This window comes from Gopherus flavomarginatus, chromosome 5 (genome assembly GCF_025201925.1).
Source record: "Gopherus flavomarginatus isolate rGopFla2 chromosome 5, rGopFla2.mat.asm, whole genome shotgun sequence".
In the NCBI taxonomy this organism is placed as follows: domain Eukaryota; kingdom Metazoa; phylum Chordata; order Testudines; family Testudinidae; genus Gopherus; species Gopherus flavomarginatus.
In genome coordinates, this window is record NC_066621.1 from 38,445,482 (window position 1) to 38,472,734 (window position 27,253).

Below are 27,253 nucleotides of genomic sequence, written 5' to 3' on the forward strand. Positions count from 1 at the left end.
TTCGGAAGATATAAAGGGCAGGGGAACATTACTTTATGATCAAGAAAATAAGTCTGCATTCCAGGTTTGTGATGTCCTCCCATTTTGTTTGAGCAGTTACATCTCAGGAACAATATAACCTGGGGGAGAGGGGAGTTTCCCTGAGGTTCCTGGCAAACTCATCACTTTCACTTTTCAAGGCAATCACAAAGTTGTCAGTGCTCAGACATGGAGTGAGTGAAAGGCCTAGGGTCAGGACCGGCGCTAGGGCTTTGAGCGCCCTAGGCGGATGGCAATTTCACTGCCCCGCTCGCTGGTCCCACTGCTCCGGTGGCGCTACCGCAGTCGTGCCTGCGGAGGGTCCGGTGCTCCGCGGCTCTGATGGAGCTGCCGCAGTCGTGCCTGCGGGAGGTCCACCGGAGCCGCGCAAGCAGCCGACCGTCCGCAGGCATGACTGTGGCAGCTCCACCAGAGCCGCGGAGCACCAGACCCTCCACAGGCACCACTGCGGCAGCTCCACCGGAGCCGACTGCAGCCCCCTCTGGCAAAACGGCACCCACCATTTATTCTGGAGCCCTAGGCGATTGCCTAGGCTGCCTAAATGGTAGCGCCGGCCCTGCCTAGGGTGAAATTCTGGCCCTATTGAAATCAATGGCAAGGATCCCCTGGAATGCAGTGGGGCCAGAATTTCACCCCTGAAGTCAAGTCCTGGGAAGCTCAGATTTTAACAATGGGAAATTTGGGCATCTTTATTGCTGGTGGGTGTGAGACGAGCATGTGCCTCTTGGGAGGGAGGAGGGACGGTACATGTGAGTGCCTGTGATGATGTGTGCTTCTATTGTGGAGGAGGGGGACCTATCTGTGTGGGTACCTCTGTACTGTGCTCATGGAGTATGATTGCAGCTTGACTAGACGTACCTGAGTTCACTTTGCTCTAGCTAGCTCAGGTACCAGCGCAGTGAAGCTTCGGCAGCCCTGAGAGTAATTACTCAGGATCTTAGGCAGGTTTGTACTGCCCACACTGCCATGGCTTCACTGCTGGGGGACCTGAACCTCTGGTTTTGAGCAGAAATTTCACCCTGGGCCTGAGAATCCAACACTTTTCTGTGAAAAGTTTCCATTTCAGCCAACTGATTGAAAACAAACATTCAAGAAAATAAGTCAAAAAATTCCTGACCAGCTCCAGCCCTAGGACCTGTTGGGGGGGGGGGGGCGACAGAGGGACAGACCAGGGAGAACGCAGCAGAGAAACCAGCATCTCAGCCAGGTAAGATGGGAGTCTAAAGGGGTGAAGTGGGGCTTTCCCCCTCCAAACCAAGGACGTGAGCACTCGCGGCTTCCCTTGTTTCTGTCATTGACCCAGCCCCAGCCATCAGTTGCACTTTCCGACTGGCTGTACAGGACATTGCAACGAGACCCATCTTCCGCCCTCTCTTGACCATCACGCTCCCCTTCATCTGCTCACGTGCCATGTATTCAGTGGCCATGCTGTCTTGCCTTCCGTCAGCTAGAGGCATGTTCCACTGCCCTCCTGCCCCTTATCTGCACCAAGCACCTGGGTGACCTGTGCGGCGACGATAAGGCCTCAGAGGGGCCTGTTATCGGAAGCTATGGATGTGGGAGGGATTGGGTAGCTGAGGGGTTATCTTGGGCAGGGGGAGGTGCGTTGGCAGCTGGGACGGTGAAGGTGCTTGTCACTAGAGGGGTGGGAGGGGAGGGAAGGGAAAGGGATGGTGACTATGCCCAGTTCTGCCTGGAGATTAGCAGGAACTCAGCACTTCCACTTTCCAGACTTCGAGCCTGAACCAAAGCCCACTGACACCCACAGCAGGCTTTCCCTCAGTAGCAACAGGCTGGCGGTCAGGCCAATTGTCAGTTACAGCTTAAATCTACTTGTTCTATCCAGATGTTCGATGCCCCTAAATCCAGCCTTGAGCCACCTCCCTACCCCTGCCCCTCTGCTATTCCATCCCTGGCATTCCACAGCCAGCTCTGCTGATTAAACCTTGGTGTGTCTAGACCCACAGAATCTCCTGCTATTCCAGGCCTGGGCTCCCCACCCCACAGCTCTGCCAATGCCTCTCAATCCTGACTCTCAGCCACCTGTTTTAGCATCCCTGAGCTCTCCCAGCCACCAGCTCTACTGATATCCCTCAGTCCCAAAATGCAGCACCCTGCTATTGCAGCCCTAGGTTCCCCATGCTCACAGGCAGCTCTGCTGATGGCCCTCAGTCCTGATCCACAGCCCTCTGCTATTCCATTCCTGCCCCCCTCCCCAAGCACTGAGCTTCTCACAGCTCTGCCAATGGACTTCTATTTGCTTTCCTATAAGCACTTATGTTATTGGAGAAACCCCAAACTGGAGCCATAGGTAGGTCTCAGATAATGCTGGACTCCCTCCCGCCCCACCCTTGAGACAGGCTTTTGTCAGCATCCTAAGATCATAAAAGATAATATGTTTTTCAAAGTTTGGGTCACGGCATGTAAGACACTGGTCAGCACCCAGTTGCTCAGTGACCCAGCAGCTCTGGTCAGCACTGTTGACTGGGATGTTAAAAGTCCCATCAGCAGTGCTGGCCAGCTAAGGCAGGCTAGTGCCTACCTGCTCCAACACCTTGCTTCGTCCCAGAAGCAGCCAGCAGCAGATCTGGGTTCCAAGCAGGGGGATCATGGCCTCATCTAGAGGCAAGCTTCACAAAAAAGTAAAGAGCAATGTCCCCACAAGAGGAACGTAGAGGATGCAGGTCCTTGCCTGACCAGGAAAGGACCGTTCCCACCCCTGAGTAGATTCAGGCCATCCTTACCTCTCCATCAAGTGCTATCTGGGAGGCTGAGTCCACAAAGGCAAAGGTGGAGAGGACAAAGCACTGGTGGTGAGTTGGGAAGGGCAGCTCAGATCCTATGGGCACAAGCTGGGTTCTGTAGTTGTCTCCCAAGAATGGGCACCTGAGAACAGAGGGACACTATTCAATTTTGACCAAGCACTATTCTTTCATCCACTAATAGCCCTAGGATGCCTGCACCTCACTCACCCGTCCACCAGGATGGGCCACTGTGGCTGCTCCAGAGGGTTAGCGCTTGGGGTGGCCCAGCAGTAGTGGAGAGACAGAACCAGGTTAGGGTCTGTTCTCTGCAGGATGTGAACCTCCACGTAGATAGGGTCCCTGAGTACCTTCACCACAGGGTAGTCTCTCTCCGTGAGGTAGGATCTGTAGATCCTGTCTGTGTGGGGAGAGGGCAGGAGGAGAGCAGAGCTGAGATGCCTATATCCCTTCAGGGGATTGGATCTCTGCGCTGCAGTCAAAGGGGCTGCCTACCTGTGGCAATCCGCAGCCCAAGCCGGAGGGGTCCTGCCTGGCTGACTGGAGCAGGTGTGGAGGTAAAAAGACCTCCACCTGGACTGGCAGGAAGTCACTGGCATTGTAGATGCAGCAAGCATGGAGACTGTACAGGAGAGAGCAGAGGGAGGAGATTGGGAGGGGTGGTGTTGGGCTGATGCTCAATGAATTCAGATTGAGCAAATACTACTTCTGGCAGTCATCTTATTAGCACTTCAGACAAAGAGGGTCAGGCCCTTGGATGGGAGACATCCAAAGGATGCCAGTGCATCAACCCTTCCAGCAACTCAGGTGTTCTTCCCTACAGCTCAGGGACTAAGCAGGAGTGCCTGAGCATGGCCACATGGGGGCCTTCTCAGATGGAAGAGAAGCACCTGCTCACTTGTAGTCAAATCTCATTCCTAGCATACCAAGTGCCATGAAAAGAGGGTACTTTGGGGCTTATCTAGGGACACAGATCATTACAGCAGTTGTTTCTATATGCTGTTAGGTAGATGATGCACTGCACCTCAGAAAAGGGTCAGCCACCTTCTGAAGTGAGCTTAGTCTGCAAGATGCTTGGGAAACCTTCTGGACAGGAGAGGCTGTTGAGATACTGTGATCCCTCCATTCCCCACTTCACTAGTCAGTGAAGCAGCCTATTCCCATCCCCTTGGGATATGGGAAGGTTGGAGTTACTTCTCCAACACCAGCCCTTCAAGCATGGAGCAGGCCAACTTACATGAAAGTGCTGTCCCGGGTGATGGAGCCATCTGGCCTAGTCTGGACATCAGTGCCAGAGATCAGCTGGTTCTCATAGATCAGTTTGTCCCCAATCACCTGGCAGATTTGAGACATAGGGTGGATTAGTGCCCCAAGACCCTGAGCAGAGCACTCTCCCTGGCTTCCACAGGGAGTGTCCTCACCTGGACAGTGGTACCACACTGCATGACAGGGAATCGGAAGATCACAAAAGCCTCTGTCATTCTGATGGGATCACATCCCGTTTGGGCATAGGCTAGCCGAACACTGTCCAGGATGATGGGGTGATCAAACATGTCCCTGGAGACCACCAGAATGAAGTGACCATCCACAAGGCATTGAACAGTGACTGCAACACAAGGGAGCAGGTTAAGTACAGAGTAATAGATTTGGAACACGATGGGTCAGGAGTCCTGGATCCCACTCTAGTTTATATATTCATTGTTAGAGACATCAGTATTTCATATTTCTTGTAGGGCAGCTGCTTATATCGGTCAAGAATCTAGAGAGCTCTGAAAACTGGTTCCAGGCCATACTAACCCACAATGCAACCCAATGGAGCTAGAAAATTGGGTTCCTCTGCAGGTCAGGTAGCAGTAGAATGTATGTCATGTAGGATCTACGCACACACCAGCTGTTTCTCACCCTCAAATCTGTGGATGCCAGGCTGTGCTCCCTCACTGCTCTCTTTTGCCACACATTTGGTGGTGTTAGTCTTGCTTTACTCAAGACAGATCAACAAAACCATGCTCTGGGAAGTAACTCAGTCTGCATCTGGCTGGCGCTCACTGCAGCCTCAGTAAGGGGTACATGGCAGTGGTTTCCACTTAGACAACAGTCCTAGAGCAGTAGCTGAATCCCAGCCTTAGGTCACCACATTAATAGGTGGTGACCATCTCAATTGAGAGCATGTGGCCAGGCTTCTCAGGACAGAACTAGCGAAGGGCTCCATGAGCCAACACAAAGCCAGGTCTCCTACCTGTGTTGCCATAGTAGCAGGTGTTGTGCAGACAAAACTACACAGGATCTTTTCAGGGGGCAAGACAAAGATACCACATTTATTATGATAATTTGATTTATGACTAATAACTAATATTGTAAGTCTTACACACACACACACTATACCTATTCACACACACACACACACACACACACACACACACCAGATGTTCTGCAGCTGCTGCATAGTTACCAGTCCTGAAGATAGCTTAAGTTCATAGCTTGATTTTGTAGCTTGGGTTCATAGCTTGTGGCGGCTAACTGGCCAGGAAAGCTGGATCTCTGTTGGGCAGGCACCGATGTCCTTTCATGTTGGCAGCAGAATGTTACCCAGACTCTCATCTCACCCTTCTTTTTTATAGGCTTTTAGTTTGGATTCAAAGTCTATAGGTCTTGCTGTGTCACGCTGCCTCTGGATTTGGATTGATCACCCATCAATTGCAGGCATGACTTTCAGCCTTGAACCTGGCTTTGATCTTCCTTCTGTTGTCCTTTTCTTTTTAGGGTGGATGCTTCTTACTTTGTTTAGGGCTGTTGTCTAGGTCTTCAGCCATTGGTATTTGAACTTTATCTCATCAGGACAGGCTGGGGCTGGAGGTTGATTCTGTCATCCATACATACCTCATTCACACATCTAAACTAAACTAATAAGATTACAGCAGGGTTTGCAAAAACTGAAGGTTGGCTTTTACAAAATGGAGTGAGTGTTTTAAAATGGAGTTTGAATTACAATATGGAACAGAAATTACAGTGTAGGCAAGTGTAGTGTGGATGGTGAACAGAAGTTACATTAATAAATTAAAAACAATTTCGTTTATCAGTTCTACACAGGGGGTTGTATGATCAGTCTCATCATAACAGCAGCCAGTCTGGATGCAAGCAGCTTGGCCTGGGGCATCTTGGCAGGAGATCTTCCCAGCCACCACGTGGCACTGCTCCTGTGTGAGGTGGGCACCTAGAACAGCAGGGTGTGGATTAAGGAGAGCTGGAGATCCTCTGAAGGGATCACAATTGGCCCTTCCTAAAATCCTTTAGATGATCCAATCGAACGTAGCCATTTGTGTGCTTTGTTATTCCAGCTGCCAACTCACCAGATACTCTCCCCACTCCTTCAAATAGCCTTTTACTCCAGATCCCCAGTCATTCTAGTATCCTCACACCACTATGTACACAGTGCCCCATGCCAGGCCTCACAGGTACAAGATGTGGCCTGTCATCAAGTAGGCACCAGTGACAATTTCCTGTGTGATCTCATGTTCCTTTCCTACTATTGTGGGAGAAATGAGCCACATCACTCAACTCCCTTTCCCCTGAGACATGACCACGATCAATTCTAAAACACAGCAGCTGCGAGGAGGAGACAAGGAACAGTTCCAGTGAAGGCCACCACACAAAATGACATACCCATGTTCCTTGGTGGAGGATAGATGAGGGGCACCGGGCACACCAGGCCCAGCTGCGGCACGGGCACCGGGCGCACCGTCTCCTCTGGGGTTAAGTCATGTTCAGTGGGCTTGGGGCAGGTCATATTCACATCATGGGTGGCAGCAATGGCCTCGGTGCTCAATAGTTCCTCCACTCGGACCTGTAGATAGTTATGCCCATCCTGCAATGAAGAGGTGCCAGTCAGTATTGTGGCATAGCACCTACAATCAGTCTGTTAAGCACAGCCTCCCCCTCCCCTCAAATCTTCACAGGCTGCTGGGGCAGCACGTATGGACCCATCTACAGCTTCTGTAGTTGCTCAGGTACATGTGCAAACCCCCCTCCCCCACCTTCTTCTGAACATGGCAGCCATTGTAGCCAGCCGAGAAGATCGTCACTCCTTGTTCACCAGATGTGATCCAGTGGAGACAAATAGAGCAGTTGGTAACTTCAAAGGGTGTCCCAAACTCATCTGTGGAGAGAGTCATACACGTCATGGGTAAGGAAGAGTTAAATCCCTGTCAATAACCTAGTCCCAGATTTGGACCTTAGCGTCCAAAATATGGGGGTTAGCATGAAAACCTCCAAGCTTAGTTACCAGCTTGGACCTGATAAATCTGCCACCACCCAAAAAATTAGAGTGTTTTGGGGCACTCTAGTCCCCCCAAAAACCTTCCCTGGGGACCCCAAGACCCAAATCCCTTGAGTCTCCCAACAAAGGGAAATAAGCCTTTTCCCTTCCCCCCTCCAGGTGTTCCTGGAGAGATACACAGAAGCAAACTCCATGAATCTAAACAGAGGGATTCCACCCTCTTTATTTCCAGTCCTGGAAACACAAGCCCTTCCCTCTTCACCCAGAGGGAATGCAAAGTCAGGCTAGTAAATCTAACACACACAGATTTCCCCCTGACTTCTTCCTCCCACCAATTCCCTGGTGAGGAGTTCCTCACTAAAGAAAAACTCCAACAGGTCTTAAAAAGAAAGCTTTAGATAAAAAGAAAGAAAATACATAAAAATGGTCTCTCTGTATTAAGGTGACAAATACAGGGTCAATTGCTTAAAAGAATATTGAATAAACAGCCTTATTCAAACAGAATACAATTTAAAGCACTCCAGCAACTATATCCATGTAAATACAAAAGAAACATATAAATCACTATCTGATCTTTGGTACTTACAACTGGGAAACAGAAGATTAGAAAGCAGGAAATAGAAATCACTCCTCATAGCTGAGAGAGCATACAGGCAGAAGAACCAAGAACTCACACACAAACTTCCCTCCACCCAGATCTGAAAAAAATCTGGTTTCCTGATTGGTCCTCTGGTCAGGTGTTTCAGGTACTTTTTTTTCCAGGTGTAAGAGACATTAACCCTTAGCTCTCTGTTTATGACAATCCCATGATGAAGCTTTGCCAAGTAGCCATGTTTGGAACAGCGACTGTTTGTCACATCCTTCAGTTTAGTGGAGCTTTAGCATGGTGGTAAGCAGCTCAAAAGGTACAGGACAGCCCTCATTTACCAAGCCTGGAGTGCCAATAGTGGCCAGACCAGGCCATCCCATCCCACACTTGTGCATGACAACAGGGAGGTGATAGCCCACAGAGGACACAGGATTCAGGTGTCTTGAACTCGGAGGTCTGAGATACACCAGAGCTTGAGATACCTAGCCACATTTTGGTATGTCCTTCTACAGTTTTCCCCCAGCATGGTTCCTCTGTGACCCAAAAAAATACCTGTTGTGAGGAAATACTTAGCCCTAACAGTTGAATTCAACTAGGTAACTCCAGTCTTTTCCAGGCCCACCCAGGGGGCGACGGGGGCATGCACAAGTGGAGTAATTTGCCCCAGGCCCCACAGGGGCCCCCACAAGAATATAGCATTCTGTAGTATTGCAACTTTTTTTTATGGAAGGGTCCCCCCAAATTGCTTTGCCCCAGGCCCCCAAATCCTCTGGGTGGCCCTGGTCTTTTCTCCAGAGGACAGAAGTCACAGACTCTTACTTCAGGAGACCAGGATACTCAAGATTTGAGGGCAACAGCCAGGCCACCAAGAAATACACTAGAGCAGGAACTTTAGGAAGGGAAAAAGAAGATCTCATTACATACTATATATGTAAGAGGTTTTCACAGGGGACCCATAAAACCCTCCTGCATGTCTAAGAAAACAGCCAGGAGGCTCCTTAGCTTTCTTAAGAAGCAGCCAGGCAGCTACTTACCCACAACTTTGAAGCAGACAGCATGGCCTTGTCTGGGAAAGGCCAGCAGTTGCATCCCATAGTCTCCACAATCATACTTATAACCATATTGCAAGACAGAGAAACTGACCCTGCAGAAGGGCAATCCCCACAGACCAGAGCAACACTAAGCCCATAACCCCTACAGCCTAACCCCATGGCTGAAGGTGCTAAGGAAGAAACCCTGCCCAGCTATCACTTCTCATAAGTGGGGAAGCTGTGGGGCTGGGGCTTTCTAGGGTGAGGGGAGGGGAGAGGAGGGTGTGGGGTGTGAATCAGATGAGCAGAGAGTCAGCACCTGGGGAGCTGCCTGCTGCTGGGGAGGGGCCAGGTGAAAAGTGCAAAGCTCAGGGTGAAAGGGAAACAAAACCGTCAAACCTTTCAGCCCTAAGACCCTCTCCCACTGAATCCTCCTGTTATATTCCCTTTTCAGTGTTGCGAACTCTCAGGATTTTATTGCAAGTCTCATGGTAACTGATGTTTTATTCCAAGCCCCATCTCCTGGAAACAAGGAACTAGCTGGGAATCTCTGTGCATTCAAAATAAAAGTAAGTTTCTTGCCCTCACAGTTGCAGAGAAAAGCTTGAAAACAGGGCTCAAGTGCACCCCAAGTTGCCTGGATAACAGCTGGTGAAACAGAGACACTTGTTCTCAGGTCTGAGACCCCACATTGAGGGCATGGATGTCCCAGGCACTTGAATAGCTCACCTGGGAGAGAATCAGCCTTGTAATCTGAGGGGTCTAGTCAGTGTATCCTACGGGGGTCTGGGAAGTGGGTGGGCACAAGGTCTAGTCAGTGTGTGCGTGGCCATGGTATTGAATGAGGCCTTTTTCTTTCTTGTTCTGTGTGATTGGGGTATTGAAAAACTGGAGTGGGTACGGAGAACACTTGTCACAAATGCAATTTGCCAGATGGATTAAGTGCCGGATAGCAATAGACTTACAGAGCTAAGTCAGTTTAGCTTATCAAATAGGAGATCAAGAAGTGGCTCAATTACTTTGCACAAGTACATTCACTGGGAGAAAAGATTGGCTATTTTAAAGGACTCTTTAATTGAGTGGAGAACGGTGGAACAAGATCCAGTGGTTGGAAGTTGGAGCCAGCTAAATCCATGGGTGGCACATATAATAGCATGGGAAGGCTATACCTCCACAGACAGCCCCACATGGTCCTAACCAAACTTCACCCCAAGGCCCCCTCCTTCTGCTAGTTGGCTCCAGCCTAGGCAAGCTGGCTGCTCCTCTTTCAGGAAGCCTGCTAGGTTGGGCTGGGGCTACGAAGGCCAGATGTCCTGATTTTATAGGGACAGTCCTGATTTTTTGGTCTTTTTTTTAATACAGGCTCCTATTATCCTCCACTCCCTGTCCCAATTTTTCACATTTGCTGTCTGGTCTCCTAGCTGGGGCAGCTAGGACTTTGGGTGGATGGGAATGTGGGGGTGGGGAGGGAAGGCTGCCCGATGCCTGCCCAGTGGTCTGATGCTGGGGAGGGGGACAGCCCATGCACCCAGTGCTCCGGGAGCAGCCTGCCTGGTGCTCCGTGTGTGTGCACACCCTGGTGCTTTAGGGCTGGTGGTGCTCAGGTAATACAGGATTGGGAGGGAGTGGGGCTAGCAGCCGGGGAGCCTCAGGCTGAAGGGGTAGGCCTGGCTGGGGGCTAGCCTCCCTGAGCCCATGGTTCACCCACCATCCATGGCAAGGTAGACATAAGGCACACATTTTTAACAGGTCAGATGATTAACCCTTGGAACAGACTGACAGTGGAAGTGGGGGATTCTCGATCAGGCTATGTCTACACTAGAAACACTACAGCTGCAGTGATGCCCTGTAGTGCTGACACCTATTACACTAAATCCACTGCTATGAGAGGTGGTAGCTAGGATGATGGATGAGTTCTTCCAGTGATCTCATGGCATCTACACTGGGAGATAGGTTGGATTAACTACGTCTCTCAGGAGGGTGAATTTTTCACAGCCCTGAGGGACACACCTAGATCAACCTAACTTTCTAGTGTAGACCAGCCTGCAGGTGGTCTGTCTGGAAGATGCTTTACTCAGACACAAATTATCGGACTCAATACAGAGGTAATGGGGTAACATTCTTTAGTCTGTGCTGTGCTGGAGGTCAGACTGGTTGATCTAAGGGTCTGTTCTGGCCTTAAAATCCATGAATCTATGAAAAAACCCCAAAGTGTATTTTTTGAAAAATCTCATGATTTTTGCCTATTTGGGATTGGGACTCTCCATCTCATCTCCTTCTTTCTACCCTTCTCACTGCCTAGAGTATCGCCAGCCCTGAGCACTCAAAAATCATGAGACCCCCATAACTCATGAACTTTTAAAAATAACAAATTTGTGGCTATTTTAAAATGCTTTTCTGGCTTTTGAATCTGCGGAGGTCATGCTTTCAAGCTTCTCTCAACCATTATTATTTGAATAAGTTTTACATCCCTGCACTGATGCCTCCCCAGTGTTTACAACACAACAGCGAAGTGGGGAAGAAGCAGAGACAGAGTTGCCAACTCTCATCATGTTATTGTGAGTGATGCAATACTTTGCTTTTCTTAAAGCTCCAGATCCTGGAGTCATGTGAACATACCAGAACATCAGCTTTCCTTTTTAAAAAAGGGTTTCTAGCCCTCCTCTTTTTGTTTAATGTTTGTATGGTGCCTGGCACAATGGGGTCCTGTGGCAGGCAAGGCGAGTAGAGAAACTGATCCTGTGACTGGGGAATTGAGAACTGGGCCCTGAGGCTGATGCTAGCAGCTGCCAAAGAAGCTTCCCCCACAGTTCTGCTAGTACCAGGGGTGAAAGTAACTTAAAGGACTTGCTGGTACTCTGGAATCCTGAGGAGCGGCGTGGCATCCACCGGAAGAGGTGGAGTCTTTAAATCCCCAGGCCCTTTAAATCAGGATTTAAATGGCCCAGGGCTAGTTCTGTGGTAGCAGCAGCTGAAAGCCCCAAGCTCTTTAAATCACCCCCTGAACTCCCAGCTGCAAAGGTGGCTGGGAGCCCTGGGATTCAGGAGCAATTTAAATGGGGCGATTTAAAAGGCCTGGAGCTCTAGCTGCTGCTACCGCAGCAGAGCCCTAGGCCCTTTAAATTGCCAATGGAGCCCCAGGGCTCCAGCAGCAGGGCCCAGGGCTCCGCTGCTGCTACCCTCCAGGGCCCTTTAAATCATCTCCAGAGCCCTGCTGCTGGAGCCCTGGGGTAGTGGCGGCAGGGCTCCGGTGGCTATTTAAAGGGCCCAGGGTGGTAGAGGCAGCAGGAGCCCTGAACTCTTTCAATAGCCACCAGCGCCCTGCAGCCGCTACCCCAGGGCTCCGGCAGGCTCTGTGGGCTATTTAAAGGGCCCGGGCCCTTTAAATTGTCCCAGAGCCCTGAGGTAGTGGCAGTGGGGCTCCAGCAGTGACTTAAAGGACCTGGAGTGGTAGCAGCGGCAGGAGCCCTGAGTCCTTTATATCGCCACCCAAGCCCCGCAGCCGCTACCCCAGGGCTCTGGGCTCCAGCCCTTTAAATTGCTGCCTCAGGAAGCCAGTCCATCCCGGTATGGTGCACCAGCTCTTGCCAGCAGAGGTGGCAGATTTGTAGAAATTTTGATGGTGCCCAGAACCTGCCCCTGCCCAAACTCTGCCCCCTCAAACTCCACCCTCAACCTGCCCAAGACTCTGGGAGGGAGTTTGGGTGGGGGAGGAGGTCTGGGGTGCAGGCCCTGAGCTGGGGCAGGGGACTGGGGTGCAGGGTGCAGGCTCTGGGAGGGAGTTTGGGGATGGGAGGGAGTGTGGAGGGAGGGGATGCAGGTTCTGGGAAGGAGTTTGGGGATAAGAGGGTGTATGGAGGGAGGGGGAGCAGGGCTGAGAGATGAGGCTGGGGGTGGATTTGGGATGTAGCTGGGGATGAGAGGTTTGGGGTGTGGGAGGGGACTCAGGGCTGAGGCAGAAGGTTAGAGTGCAGGGGGATAAGGGCTCTGTCTGGGGCTGGAGATGAGGGGTTTGGGGTGTTAGAGAGGCTCAGGGCTAGGACAGAGAGTTGGGGTGCAGGGGATGAGGGATCTGGCTAGGGGTGTGGGCTCTGGGGTGAGGCAGGTCTGAGGTGAGTTTGGGGTGCAGGCAGGCTGCCCTGGGACTGGAGCCAGAGAGAAGGACTCTTCCCAGCCCTCTCCCTGCTGGCAGCAGCGAGCTCTGGGGTAGGGACCCCCTTCTCCCCCGGCAGCACACTCACTCCCCCACTGTCACTGCACATGCTCCTAGGGCCCCTCTAAGGTCCAGGAATCCGCCTTGCCTCCCCTGTGGTGGGCGCCATGCTGGGGGGGGGCTGCCATTACATGTGGGCCTCCTCCCCTGCTGCAGCCCCTCACTTTCGCTTCACTGGGACTGCCCCTTGCCCAGCATGGGACTGTGGGCAGGGGAGTGCCTGTCCTGGTGGAGGGTCCCACTGGAAAATGAAAGGGTCCAAGGGAGAAGGGCAGCCTGCCCTGGCAATAGTGAAGAGGGGCACTAGGACCCTGTGGTAACAGTTAATGCAGGCAAGCAGCATGGAGCTGCAGAGGATGGGGAGAGAGAAACGCTCTGCTCCGGGACACAGGGAGGTGCATGGGGGCAGCAAAGGGGGTCTAGGGCACACTTGGGAGGTGCGGGGTGGGGCCAGGGGGGAGACCCGGCCCCAAACATTCGTGGAGCCGGGCGCCCGGACCCTCAATTTTGCTGGAACGAGGAGGCAGAGTTAGAGAGGGAAAAAATGCTCCTTTTTCTTGCTGGTAGCTATTGCATTTTTCTTACTGGTCCTCCGTGCGGGCTTACTTTCACCTCTGGCTAGTACCCTTAACGCTGACCTACAACACATGCTGCTAGTCTGGTTTTCTGGTCCCACTGCTCTGCACCCCCTTGCCCTGTATGTCAATCTCTGGCTTGCAATTTTAACTGCCCCTGCTTGGGCACATGCTGAAATTTAAACTCCATGATATTCAGAGCAAAACTCAGTAATTTCTGAGCTAAGGGACTAACCACGTCTAGGGAGTGGCTGTGGCACACTCATTAACCTCCATGTGAGTCAGCCACTAGAGAGCAACAGATCCCCACTCTCCGCTCATGCAGATGACATCATCATCTCTGTACAGGTGTAGTCCTGGCCACTAGTCGCTCTGATGTTTTGTCTCATCACCAACTCCATAAGGGTTATGAGCTGAGACCTACTATTACATGTCATAACTTCAGAAGGATCAGGCCTGCTCAGTGTGAAGTAGGGAGATCTGTGAACAAAACCCAGCAGGTATAGAAAACAGTGGTGTTAATTCACTAGGAATCACTCCATTCTCTCTGCCTCAGTGTTGAAACAGGGCTATGGTATGGTGCCAGAGGCTGATGGAGGTGCCATTGTTCTAATGAGGTGTGGAACTGAGGCCCATGATTATTAATCTTATTTAAAAGAGCTATAAAGTCATTCAGGGGGTTAATCCTGGTGGCCTGGGCAGAGGCCAAGTTAGGAGTGAAACTAGTCAAAAAGCAGAGAGGCCTCGTACCAGGCCTTGAAGAAACCTAATTTGTCCAAGTATGAAGCTCCACAGAACAAGGCTGGCCTCAGCCTGAGCTATGTGAAACCTGAGGACACCTCCATAGGCTTATGCCTCTTGAGTTTCTCTTGGCTGGTGTTTTTCCTAGGCTTCCTCTGTCTTTTTCTCGTGGCATTGCTAACCCTCAGCCCAAGTCTTCCCACTTCAGCAAGAGAAACACTATATTTGGCCATTTTTCAATCAGTCAGCACTTTTCCCCTACAGAAGTTTCCTCCTCTCCTCCAACTCTCTCCTGTCTAGTGTGTCTGCCCCTGATGTCAATGGAAGGATTCCTATGGACTTTGAAGCAGGCCTTTTCTGGCAGGGAAAAAATCATACCTTACCCTCAGTGTCTGGAAGAAACCCCCCAGCAATGACATTTTATACATATTCAGAATTGGCCTTTCAGCATGCTAGTGAGGCCTCCCTTCTTCTTCATCCTGCCTTTAGAATTGGAGGTGGCCAGGGTTTTCCATTTAAAGATTTTAATAGGCAGCAATACCAAAAAAAAAAAAAAAAAATACAGAACTTGCACCATTGTGCCTGAAACTTTTTGTTCTGCTGCCACCCTATTGTTTTGGTTCCAGGCTAATTTGGTTAGCTAAGCCTTTCCTCTCCATTACTGCAGTCCTGGAAAGCACACTGCCGCCTCCCCGCCCCCCAGTCACTGCCTAATTGTGAGTCATCCAGTATTAGCCTCCAGCTTTGCATCATTTAAATAAGCCTTTGGGTTGTTGAGGAAACAGGTTGTTGTGATTGTTCTATCCTGGCACAGATCAGTGCTGGCCATCCTGATGCAAAAATTGTAGCTTACACCCCTCCCTTTGGATTGCCTCTAGTACCCTAAGGCAATCATTCATCTTACTTCTGCACCAAGATGATATCAAGTGTTTGCATTGTCACATCTTGCACATGAAACAACATAGACAGTCATTTAGCTGGTATGAAGAAAGTCACAGGCACTCATCCAGTTGCATGCAACTTGTATCCCAACTGATGTTATTCTTTCTAGGTGGCTGACTGCTGCCATGGCTGAGCTTTCAGAAAACCCCCTCTCTCTTGTCAGGCTAAGGCCAGAAGGGACTATCATGGTCATCTAGTCTGACCTCCTGCATGTCACAGGCTACAAAACCTCACTCACCTATTTCTGCAATAGACCCATGACCTCTACTGATGTCCTCAAATTATGATTTAAAGAAAATTACAGAGAATCCACCATTTACATTCATTTAAGCCTGCAAGTGACCTATGCCTGGGGCTGGAGAGGAAGGCACCCTGGGTCTCTGACAATCTGACATGGGGGGGGGGGGGAATTCTTTTCCAACCCCACATATGGTGATCATTTAGACCCTGAACATGTGGGCAAGACCCACCAGCTAGGTACCTGTGGAAAGAATTCTCTGTAGTAACTCAGAACCCTTCCCCTTTGGTGTCCTATCACCAGGCACTGGAGATATTCACTGTTAGTCAGATCAGCTGCATACTAGTGTAGGCAGTCTCATCATATCATACCATCCCTTCTCTAGACATAGCATGCTCAGTCTTGAAGCCCCCTTCCCCACCCACACCTCCCTTTGAAAAGCTGCTCCAGAACCTCAGTCCTCTGATGATTAGAAACCTTTGTCTACTCTAAAGCCTAAAACTTGTTTATGGCCAGTTTATATTCATTTGTCCATGGTGGTGCTTAATTCCTCCCTGATATTTATCCCTCTGATGCATTTCAAGAGAGCAATCTTTATCATTCTTCTTTTAGTTAGAGGCTAAACAAATGTCTCTATCTCTTCTCATAAGTGAGGCTATCCATTCCTCTAGACATCCTAGTAGCCCTTCTCTGTATCTGGTCCAGTCTGAATTCATTTTACACATGAGAGACCAGAATTGTGTCCAGTTTTCCAGATAAGGTCTCACTGCCTTTTATAATGGTATTAACATTTCCATGTATCTACTGTTTCAACTGGCCAGATGAAAGCTAGCTCATTTATGCCTGTGTGCACTGCAGCCACATGTTGGATTGCCCTATAGCTAAGGTGTCTAGAAGCAGAAGATACAAGTTATAGGGGAGATCCCAGCTGTAAGGCAGGCAGATGCTTAAGGTCTTGAAGCATCAGGTTTCTCAGTCAGTCATTCACAATGGGGTAGTCTTCACCACCTCCTGTAAGCTAGTTTCTGGGGAGGACCAGACAGCCATAAGACACTAGAGTTTCTAGTTACTAAACTTATGTGAGTCCTCTGGTTCACATTGGCTTCAGGTTAGGTTGGCAAGCACCAGTAGTTCTTACTGTGTGCCCAGCTGAGTTAGAATCCAGCTATTCACAGTAAAGTTAACAAAAAAAAAAAAAAAAAAAAAAAAAAAAAAAGTGTTTAGTTGGGCTGAGTGGCTTCCCCCATAGATGACCCTCCTCCCCAGAAACAAGAGAAAGCCATTTGATGTACCTGGTCTAGTACTAGCTTGCAGTCTTTCCTGCCTTCTGTGCCACATCCTGTTCTGGAGTCTATTCCTGCAGAGAGGTTTGTTCTGTTGCTGAATTGGGGGTGGGAGGAGAAGGGGCAGGGACGCTACTAGAAGGCCAGTAGTAGACCCCTGGCCTCAAACTGCTGTTCCCTCCCCAAGAGGGACACATGACCACAAGACATTAATGCAATCCAGAGATTTTTATTTTCCCCCTCTTATTTTACAATGATCTGCCATGGAATATTTGGGACCTTGTCATCCAGCTGCTTCTCCTACGGAGAAGTGTCACAGTAATGAGGGAAACCACAACCACCAGTGAGAGCATGGCCAGAAGCACCAGAGTCAGGTCAAGTCTGGAGACAGGGTCTGTAGGAGGAGAAGAAGAGGTTAAGACAATCCAGATTTTTGTAGGATCTGGAGTGTGGAGATGACACCTAGACTTCCCTGCCCCAGTGGTTCTCCCCCTGCCTGTTAGGTGAGTCTTCATCCAAAAGATACTTGATTGGTCAACTCTTTAGATTGTGAATCAGCACCACCATTCCATTGATAGCCATCCAATAGAGGGCAGAGGCAGTGCTAGCCCTACTGCATTGAGTGCCAAGGAGGCTTGGGGCATACAAGGTGCTAGTACCCTCCAAGTTCTCTTGTTTAAGACATCCTGTGAATGTTGGGTTATTTCCTTATTCTTTGGACATTTGCTCACCCATGGGAAGCACTCAGGCATGGTTCAGACAACGTTAGCTTACATATGGATAGTCAAGGAGGGACTTCTGCATGTAGCCCCATAAACATTTAGATTAGCACCCCCTAGACAGCATTGACTTGCTGTATTCCAGGTTACTGTGCAAGAAGCCAGTTCTGTTAAACCGTAGGAGGGCAGAACTCACCCTTGTTCTCATAGACTTGTTCTTTCCATGGCTCAGGGCTCTCCTGGAAGATCACAGGGCCATGAGAACTCACTAGGTCCTGGGGTTCTGTCCCATTGTTGATATCCAGGAACCGGCGGCCTCCTGGGAGATGGAATGGAGATTTAGGAAGCTGTCTGTCCAGGGCCCTCTGGTTGTGAGTGCATCATGTGAAGAGATGCAATGGTCACTATGGACTCAACCATGAGCCCTTACAGGCCTCCTGACAGGTTGTGGTACCAGGTATTAGATCATGAATGGCTTATTTGAAGTGTGGGAGAAGATGGGAAGAAAGGCCATTTCCTCAGGAGTAGGAGACAAGAAATTGCCTCAGAAGACCATGCTCCACTGAGCTCTCCAACATGGACTAACACAGAGGTTAAAAGGCAGTTGTAGGAGATTAGCCAAATCATACCCTAGCTAGCACTACAGTACATGTTAGAGATACATAAGAAGCTAGGCTGAACTCATTGCAGTAAGTACATAGGACAGGCAGAGCTCTGTTCACCATGAGTCCTCTGGTATTTGGAATGGGAGCTTGTAGAAACCCACATGGATCTCAGACCACTGGTACACAGATGAAGCCACTCAGACTTACTTGCAGTAGCACCTGATGGGCACGCTGTCCTGCAGGGCTCCAGCCAGGAGGGATAGCAAGCAGAGGCACTACAGTAAATGTACACCTGAAATCCACACAAGTGAGAATTGAGTTAGTGAGTGATTGCCAGTGCTGCTAGGAGCTAGGAAGTAAATCCAGAGCTATCAGTTTAGTTGCACATGTGCAGCACCTCAGACAATTTGCAGGTCAGTACCCAACTAAAATAGGAGCTCCTGCCCCTGCCCTCTGACTTCCCCTCCTCACCCCCTTTATATGCAGACCCTTTCTCACCTGTCCATCAAGAACCACCTGAGAGGAAGAGTCCACAAAGGCAAAGGTGGAGAGGACAAAGCGCTGGTGATGAGTTGGGAAGGGCAGCTCAGATGAGGCAGTGACCATGGGCACAAGCTGGGTTCTGTAGTTGTCGCCCAGGAATGGGCACCTGGGAACAAGACACGAGAGAATGTTGGACCAAGAAAATTCCCTCCCTCCTCTCCCCCCACAAGCCATGCTCCTCCTCTATCCCAGCCACTCACCCGTCCACCAGGATGGGCCACTGTGGCTGCTGCAGGGGGTTAGTGCTTGGGGTAGCCCAACACTGGTGCAGAACCAGAACCAGGGATGGGTCTGTTCTCTGCAGGATGCGAACCTCCATGTAGACAGGATCCCTGAGTACCTTCACCACAGGATAGTCTCCTTCTGTGAGATAGGATGCGTAGCTCACATCTGTAGGGAGAGGGCAGGAGGAGAGAAGAGCTGAGATGCCAGTGGTCCTTCAGGGGATGGGATCCCTGTGCTGGAGTGAGGGGGGGGTCCACCTACCTGTGGCAATTTGCAACTCGAGCCGGAGGGGTCCTGCCTGGGTGACTGGAGCAGGTGTGGGGGGCAAGAACACCTCCACCTGGACTGGCAGGAAGCCACTGGCATTGTAGATGCAGCGAGCATGGAGGCTGCACAGGAGAGAGCAGAGGGAGGAGATGGGGTGGTGCTCTGAATTCAGATTGAGGCCATACTGCTCCTGGTACCGACTTTTAGTGCTTCAGACAAGCAAGGTCAGGCCCTATCAGTACTTGGATGCACTGGCATTCTTGGATGTCTCCCATCAACCCTTCTAGCAACTCAGATATTCTTTCCTACAACTTGGACTCCACAGGAGTGCCTGAGCATGGCCACATGGGGGAGGGGAAGGGGGAGAGCACCTTCTCAGACAGGCTAGAAGCACCTACTAATTTGTAGCCATCACTCCTGGCAGCATTATCAGTTTTGTCATCACCAATTGTTATCCAACCTTTCTTCCTACCAACCCTGTAGTGAGTTCACTCCCTCAGTGTGGCCTTCTCAGGTCAGGCTGGCTGTGTCTACTTGTCATTGGAGATCATGTAGCAAGTGGCATTTCCAATCCTACTCTTATGATTCTAAGAGGCCTCAGGTGGTCATTTACAGGGGCAGCTCCAGGCACCAGCATGCCAAGCACTTGCCTGGGGTGGCAAGCCATGGGGGGGGTGCTCTGCCAGTTGCCACAAGAGCGGCAGGCAGGCTGCCTTTGGCAGCGTGCCTGTGGAGGGTCCACTGGTCCTGTGGCTTTGGCAGACCTCCTGCAGGCATGCTGCTTAATCCACAGGACCTCCCACAGGCAAGCCGCCGAAGGCAGCCTGCCTGCCATGCTTGGGCTGGCAAAATACCTAGAGCAGTCCCTGGTCATTTAGTTCAACTCCTTGCTCGAAGCAGGACCAACTCCAACTAAATCATCTCAGCCAGGGCTGTGTCAAGCTGGCCCTTAACCTCTAAAGATGGAGAATCCACCACCTCCTTAGGTAACCCATTCCAGTGCTTCACCACCCTTTTAGTGGGATAGTGTTTCCTAATATCCAGCCTAGACCTTCTGCACTGCAACTTGAGACCATTGGTCCTTGTTGTGTCATCATCTGCCACCACTGAGAATAGCTTAGCGCCATCTTCTTTGGAACCCCCCTTTCAGGGGGAGGAAGGGGGCTACCAAATCCCTCACTTTTCTTTTGCAGACAAATAAGCCTAGTTCCCTCAGCCTTACCTCAGTTATGTGCCCCCTAATCATTTTCATTGCCCTCTGCTGGACTCTCCAATTGGTCCACATCCTTTCTGTAAGTTGCCCTCCTAAACAAAAGACACTGGATGCAATTCTCCAGATGTGGCTGCACCAGTGCTGAGAAGGGAACCACCACTTCTCTTGATTTGCTGGAAATGCTCCTACTAATGCAGCCCAATATGCTGTTAACCTTCTTGCCAAGAAGGTTAACAGCATTGATTCATATCCAGCTTCTCATCCACTGTAACCCCCAGGAAAGGCTGTAGAAAATGGCTAGATCAGATCTTTGCCAGGGAAAAGAGTATCTGGCCTCCCACTTCCACTGTGGAAGTGCTGAAGACTGCTCACCATCACTTCCTTGCTAGTCAATAGAGCAGGTCAACTTACATGAAGGTGCTGTCCCGGGTGATGGAGCCATCTGGTCCAGTCTGGATGTTGATGCCAGAGATCAGCTGGTTCTCATAGATCAGTTTGTCATGGATCACCTGGTAGAGTTGAGATATGGGATGGTTTAGTCCCCCAAGACACTGAGCAGAGCACTCACCCTTCCAGTGAGTGTGTCCTCACCTGGACTGTTGTGCCACACTGCATGACAGGGAATCGGAAGATCACAAAAGCCTCTGTCATTCTGATGGGATCACATCCTGTTTGGGCATAGGCTAGCCGGACACTGTCCAGGATGATGGGGTGATCAGACATGTCCCTGGAGACCACCAGAATGAAGTGACCATCCACAAGGCACTGAACAGTGACTGCAACATAAAGGAGCAGGATTAAGTATAGATGTTCCTGGTATAGAGTTGGGCAAGAGGTCCATGTCACACTACAATAATAAATAAAAAGATTGGAGCATGTTTGGAGAAGATTCATGAGAAATATTAGAGAACATGCCTTCTAGGGACAGAATTTGGTTACTACACTATAAGAGGGTTAAGGGGTGACTTGATTACAGTCTAAGTAGCTACACAGGGAACAAATATTTAACTAAGGTGTAGTTTTGACAGTCAGAATAATTAACCATTGGAATGGTTTGCCCAGGGTAAGTAATGGAAAATTCAAGACTGGATGTTTGCTAACAGATCTGCTCTAGGAATTTTCAGGGAAGTGCTATAGCTTGTGTTATGCAGGAAGCCAGACTAGTGATCAGTGGTCCCTTCTGGCTTTGGACTCTATCCAGTGAAACTCCATGGGGGTAAGTGGGTTTGACACAGCATGGTTGCAGCTCATGTTGTGCAGGAATGAGACAAGCCAACAGAGTTATCCATCAGTCTGATGGTGGAGCACCAGCCTGTACTTTCTGATGGTTCTGCCACCACACATTTGGCGTTTGCTCTCAAGATCTGCCAAGCATTGGCCAACTGAGGAGAGAGACAGTCACGTAGGAAGGAATCCCTTTGCACACAACTGGTGCCAACTGCAGCCCAGAGTAAGAGATACAAAGAAGTTGGATCCAAGTCTAGTTCAGCATGCTAGTAGGTGGTGACCCAGCTTATCTGAGAAGGATGGTGTTTCACCAAGCTTCCCAGGATACAGATGGCAAAGGGCTCCATAAGCTGCCATGATGGCAATCTCGTACCTGTGTTGCCATAGTAGCAGGGGGTAGTAGGGTCAGTCTCATCATAACAGCAGCCAGCCTGAATGCAAGCAGCTTGGCCTGGGGTGTCTGCACAGGGGATCTTCCCAGCCACCACGCGGCACTGCTCCTGTGTGAGATGAGTACCTAGAACAGCAAGGCGTGGATTAAGAAGAGCTGGAGATCCTCTGAAGGGATCACAAGAGACCCTTCCCCAGAGACTTTTGAAAGTCTGTAGCAACCTCTGGACAATTGGTTGATCTCAACACCAGCCCAACCCTCCTCCCCAAAGGGCTGCAAGAGCTCCCACAGTGGTCTCCATCCAAGCTCACCCTACCCCCCCACCCCTGCCTCAAGCCACATACCACCTCAGGCAGCACTGTGCTCAGAGCCCCACCCCAGGCCTCCAGATGTTACATGTTGCCCTTCTTAGCATTAAGCCTGATACCAGTCTTAAAATGGGACATGGAAATTCAGGCTCCTGATCTGCTGCTGTGTCAGAGGAGAGCCCCCCCCCGCCCCCCCCAGCCAGTGTTGTCAACTGCTATTTATCAGTTAGCAGTTCAGGAATGGGTTTTTCTATCCCTCTCATGAAATGGTGAGCAGACCCCTACTCTATTAAAAAAGGAAAAATGCCTAAAGTCACCATCTCCCATTACTGCTAATGGGGCAAAAGCTAGCAGGATGGCCACCATTTTCCCAGAGCCTATCAGAGGAAGTGCCTCTCAAACATGGCTGCTAATTTCCACTTTCTTCAATGAGACCAAAGCTGTACCTACAGGCAAGGTGGCTGCCACTCTGGTTTAGGGGAGGGCTAGACAGGACACTATTAATGCAGAGAGACTGTGAGCTGTTGAGAGCCTGTGTGAGATGCATGAGGAGAACGAGGGGAGCAGGAGACCAACTGCAAGTGGATGTGGGGGTGAGATATGAAGGGATACATCAGATCCCAAACCCTGGGATACTGGAGGAACAGGGAGACCCCTCTAAGCAGCCAATGGCAAGGACACATTGGGGCAAAATCCAGTCACGTGCACCAAAAACTCAGACTTTGGAAGCAAGTGCCTTCCCACTAAAGCTTTGAAAAACCAGAAGGCAAATAGCCACCCCTCCTCCCCCCAGTTTATTTGGGGGAACTGGATTTCTAATGTAATCTCATCTTTGAGTATGGATTACAACACTGTCAACCCCAGCTCTAAGATGGCAGACACAAGCAAGAGACAAGGTGCAGCTCCCCTAAAGACTAACACAGGTCTCAGAAGTGGAGCAGGAAACCTTCCATTAGAGGGGACCCACACACCTATGCTGCTTGGTCGAGGATAGATGTGGGGCACCGGGCGCGGCACGGGCACCGGGCGCGGCACGGGCACCGGGCGCGGCACGGGCACCGGGCGCGGCACGGGCACCGGGCGCGGCACGGGCACCGGGCGCGGCACGGGCAGGTAGCGCATGGTCTCCTCTGGGGTTAAGTCATGTTCAGTGGGCTTGGGGCAGGTAATGTTCACGTCATGGGTGGCAGCGATGGCCCTGGTGCTCAGTAATTCCTCCACTCGGACCCTCAGGAGGCTACGGCCATCCTGCAATGAAAGCAGAACAATTAATAAGATTGTGGTGCAATGGAGTGTCCATGGCTGCTCAGCCCAGACCCCCTTGCACAGGCTAGGGTTACCAATTTTGGTTGGATGTATCCTGGAGGTTGTGTCACATACTGTCTAATTAAAGATTCATGGTTAATTCCTGGAGACTCTAGGACAATCCTGGAGAGTTGGCAAGCTTAGCACAGCTGTATGACAATAGGTAGGAAAATCTACAGCACTGCAGCAGCCTGGGTATGCTAGCTGGATCTCATTAATAACAGGGAAGTCAAGCATCCTACAAAGGAGGCCAAGAACCTCTTCACATTGATACATTGGGATTTAGAGGCAGGTGTTCAATGTAGCAGCAGGGATGATGGAGACACTGGAGCCTCTTGTGCCAACTCACTCACCTGCCTCAGCACATGGCAGCCATTGTAGCCAGCTGAGAAGATCACCTCCCCTTTCTCACCAGATGAGATCCAGTGGTAGCAGATGGAGCAGTTTGTAACTTCAAAGGGAGTCCCAAACTCATCTGTTGAGAGAGTCACACAGACAAGCTTTCACCCAGGGCCAGCTTTAGGCCTATTCCACTAATTCCTCCAAATTGGGCCCTGCACCTAAGAGGGCCACCTCGCCCAGTGAGAATCCCTTCCCTGGCTAGAGGTGCTTTTTAAATTTTTACTCACCTGGCAGCACTCGAGGTCTTCAGCGGTGGGTCCTTCACTTGCTCTGGGTCTTTGGCAGCGGGTCCTTCAGTGCCTCTGAAGGCCTGGAGTGAGTGGAAGACCCGCCACTGAAGTGCCACCAAAGACTTCGAGCACCACCTGGTGAGTACAAGCCCCATGTGTTTTTTTATGTTTTTTTTTTTTAAAGTCATCCCTGCTAGGGCCCCATCAAAACTGTTCAAATTGGGCCCCGCACCTCCTAAAGCTGGCCCTGCCTTCACCCATGGGTAAGGGTAAGTTAAGACAGACACTCTAGTTCAGAGACATAGGAAAGCTAATGGGGGTTGGTTGTACTGTATGATTGGAGAATTGCTAACAGTTCCTATTTTTAAGAAAGAGAAAAATGTGATCTGAGTAACTATAGGCCTGTTAGTTTGACATCTGTAGTACACAAGGTCTTGGAAAAATTTTTGAAGGAGAAAGTAGTTAACATTGAGGTCAATGGTAATTGGAACAAAATACAACATGGTTTTACAAAAGGTAGATCGTGCCAAACCAACTTGATCTCCTTCTTTGAGAAGGTAATGGATTTTTTAGACAAAGGAAATCCAGTGGATCTAATTTTCCTCGATTTCAGTAAGGCATTTGATATGGTTCCACATGGGGAATTAACTAACTTGGAAAAGATGGGGCTTACTATGAAAATTGGAAGGTGGATAAGGAACTGGTTAAAGGGGAGACTACAACGGGTCATACTGAAAGGTGACCTGTCAGGCTAGAAGAAGGTTACTAGTAGAGTTCCTCAGGGACCCATCTGAGGATTTCTAACCCATCTGATGTTTTAGAACCAATCTTTTTATGATTGATGTTGGCACAAAAAGCGGGAATGTGCTAATAAAGTTTGCAGATGACAAAGCTGGGAGGTATTGCTAACACAGAGAAGGCCCAGGATATCATATAGGAAGATCTGGATGACCTTGTAAACTGGAGTAATAATAATAGGATGAAATTTAATAGTGAAAAGTGCAAGGTCATGCATTTAGGGAGTAATAAGAATTTTGGTTATAAATTGGGGACACTTCCAACTGACGTAACAGAGGAGAAGGACCTTGAAGTATTGGTCGATCACAGGATGCCTATGAGCAGCCAATGTGATATGGCCATGAAAAAAGCTAATGCAGTCTTGGGATGCATCTGGCTAGGCATTTCCAGTAAAGATAAGGAAGTGTTAGTACTGTTATACAAGGCACTGGTGAGACCTCATCTGGAATACTGTGTGCAGTTCTGGTCTCCCATGCTTAAGAAGGATGAATTCAAACTGGAACAAGTACAGAGAAGGGCTACTGGGATGATCTGAGGAATGAAAACCTGTCTTCTGAAAGGAGACTCAAAGAGCTTGGCTTGTTTAGCCTAAGCTAAAGAAGGCTGAGAGGAGATATGATTGCTCTTTATAAATATATCAGAGGGATAAATAATTATTTAAGCTTAGTACCAATGTGGACAAAAGAACAAATGGATTAAACTTCCTAGTGTCCAGTCTATGACTTGAAATTAGATGAAGGTTTCTAACCATCAGAGGATGGAAGTTCTGGAATAGCATTCCAAGGGGATTAGTGGGGGCAAAAAACATATCTGGCTTCAAGACTAAGCTTGATAAGTTTATGGAGGGGATAGCCTACTTTTGGCAGTTAATTGATCTTTGATTATTAGCAGGTAAATATGCCCAATGGTCTGTGATGGGATCTGAGTTACTACAGATAATTCTTTCCTGGGTGCTGGCTGGTGAGTCTTGTCCACATGCTCAGGGTTTAATTGATTGCCATATTTGGGGTCAGGGAGGAATTTTCCCTCAAGAGCAGAGGCCCTGGAGGTTTCTCGCCTTCCTCTGCAGCAAAGGACACGGGTCACTCGCTGGAGGATTCTCTGTGCTTTGAGGTCTTTAAATCATGATTTGAGGACCTCAATAACTCAGACATAAGTTAGGGGTTTGTTACAGGAGTGGGTGGGTGAGATTCTGTGGCCTGCATTGTGCAGGAGGTCAGACTAGATGATCCTAATGGTCCCTTCTGACCTTAAAGTCTGTGAGTAATGTATGAAGCAAGGACTAGGTCTTGTTCCATCAATAGTATCTTTGGGTAGCTGGATTTAGATTACCAGCCATCCCCAAATTCAAGTTAGTCTTTATTTGCCAAGTTTCTCCTAAACCCACCAAGGAGAGTAGAATGGCCCCAAATCCTAGCAGTACAAGGGCTGTCTTGCAGCAATGTACAACAACAGCAATATTAACATCTATTGTATAGTCAGGTGGGAGTCCTAGAGTAGAGAAGTTTTAGGGGGCCAAGCCAGAGACTGGGAGGCCTTCCTGCATTATTATTACCTCCCCTAGTCAGGCCCTTATCTTACAGTCAGAAGAGGGACTACTGAAGTCAGCCAGATAACACCTCCTAGGGTGGAGGACAGCAACTAAGCTAGAAAGAGTTGTAGTAAACACTAAAAAATTAGATCCACAATTAAGAGAGGAAGGTAGTCCACATGCAAGAATAGAATTACCCATGGGAGACAGGGAAGCTATCAATAGCCTCTAAGAAACCCTCCAACATGTTTGTTTAAAAGGGAATCTGAACATGGATGGGGGTACCCTTGGCTGCTTATTAAGCAAGCCCCACAGCTACTTACCCACAACTTTAAAGCGGATGGTGTGGCCTTGCCTAGGAAAGACCAGCAGCTGCATCCCATAGTCTCCACAATCATACTCATATCCACGCGGCAAGACAGAAAAACTGACCCTGCGGAAGTCCCCCTGCCCAAGGGTTGGCCACAGGGACCAGAGCAGCACTAAGCCCACAAAATACCTCCAGCCCAGCCCCATAGCTGAAGGTGTTACAGAAGAAACCCTGCCCAACAGTCACTTCTCATAACTAGAGAAGCTGTGGGACTGGGGCTTTGTAGTGTGAGTGGAAGGGTGGGACCTGCTTGTGAACCAGGTGAGCAAAAAGGCAGCACCTGGGGAGTTGTCTGCTGCTGTTGAGGGGTCGGGTAAAAAGTGCAAAGCTCAGGATGAAAGGGAAATGTAACCATTGAATCCCCCAACCAAAAACAAATAAACAAAACCCCCACACAGAGAATCCTACTGTTACTCTGGCTTTTGGGATGTCC

At 49.7% G+C, this 27,253-nt stretch overlaps 1 protein-coding gene across 1 annotated transcript; it reads right to left on the reverse strand.

Annotated features, from left to right (window-relative positions):
- Positions 1–1,486: 1,486 nt before the first annotated feature.
- Positions 1,487–26,966, reverse strand: LOC127052358 (zona pellucida sperm-binding protein 1-like). Its single transcript, XM_050955960.1, is given in 23 exon segments — positions 1,487–1,543; positions 2,784–2,925; positions 3,012–3,201; positions 3,297–3,353; positions 3,356–3,423; positions 4,039–4,136; positions 4,223–4,417; positions 5,885–6,012; positions 6,462–6,663; positions 6,833–6,954; positions 8,698–8,807; positions 16,939–17,080; positions 17,602–17,724; positions 18,218–18,302; positions 18,509–18,659; positions 18,754–18,943; positions 19,040–19,167; positions 20,670–20,767; positions 20,850–21,034; positions 21,859–22,002; positions 23,156–23,432; positions 23,843–23,964; positions 26,774–26,966. Coding segments are annotated over 23 exon segments (3,207 nt in total).
- Between the last annotated feature and the right edge of the window lie 287 nt (positions 26,967–27,253).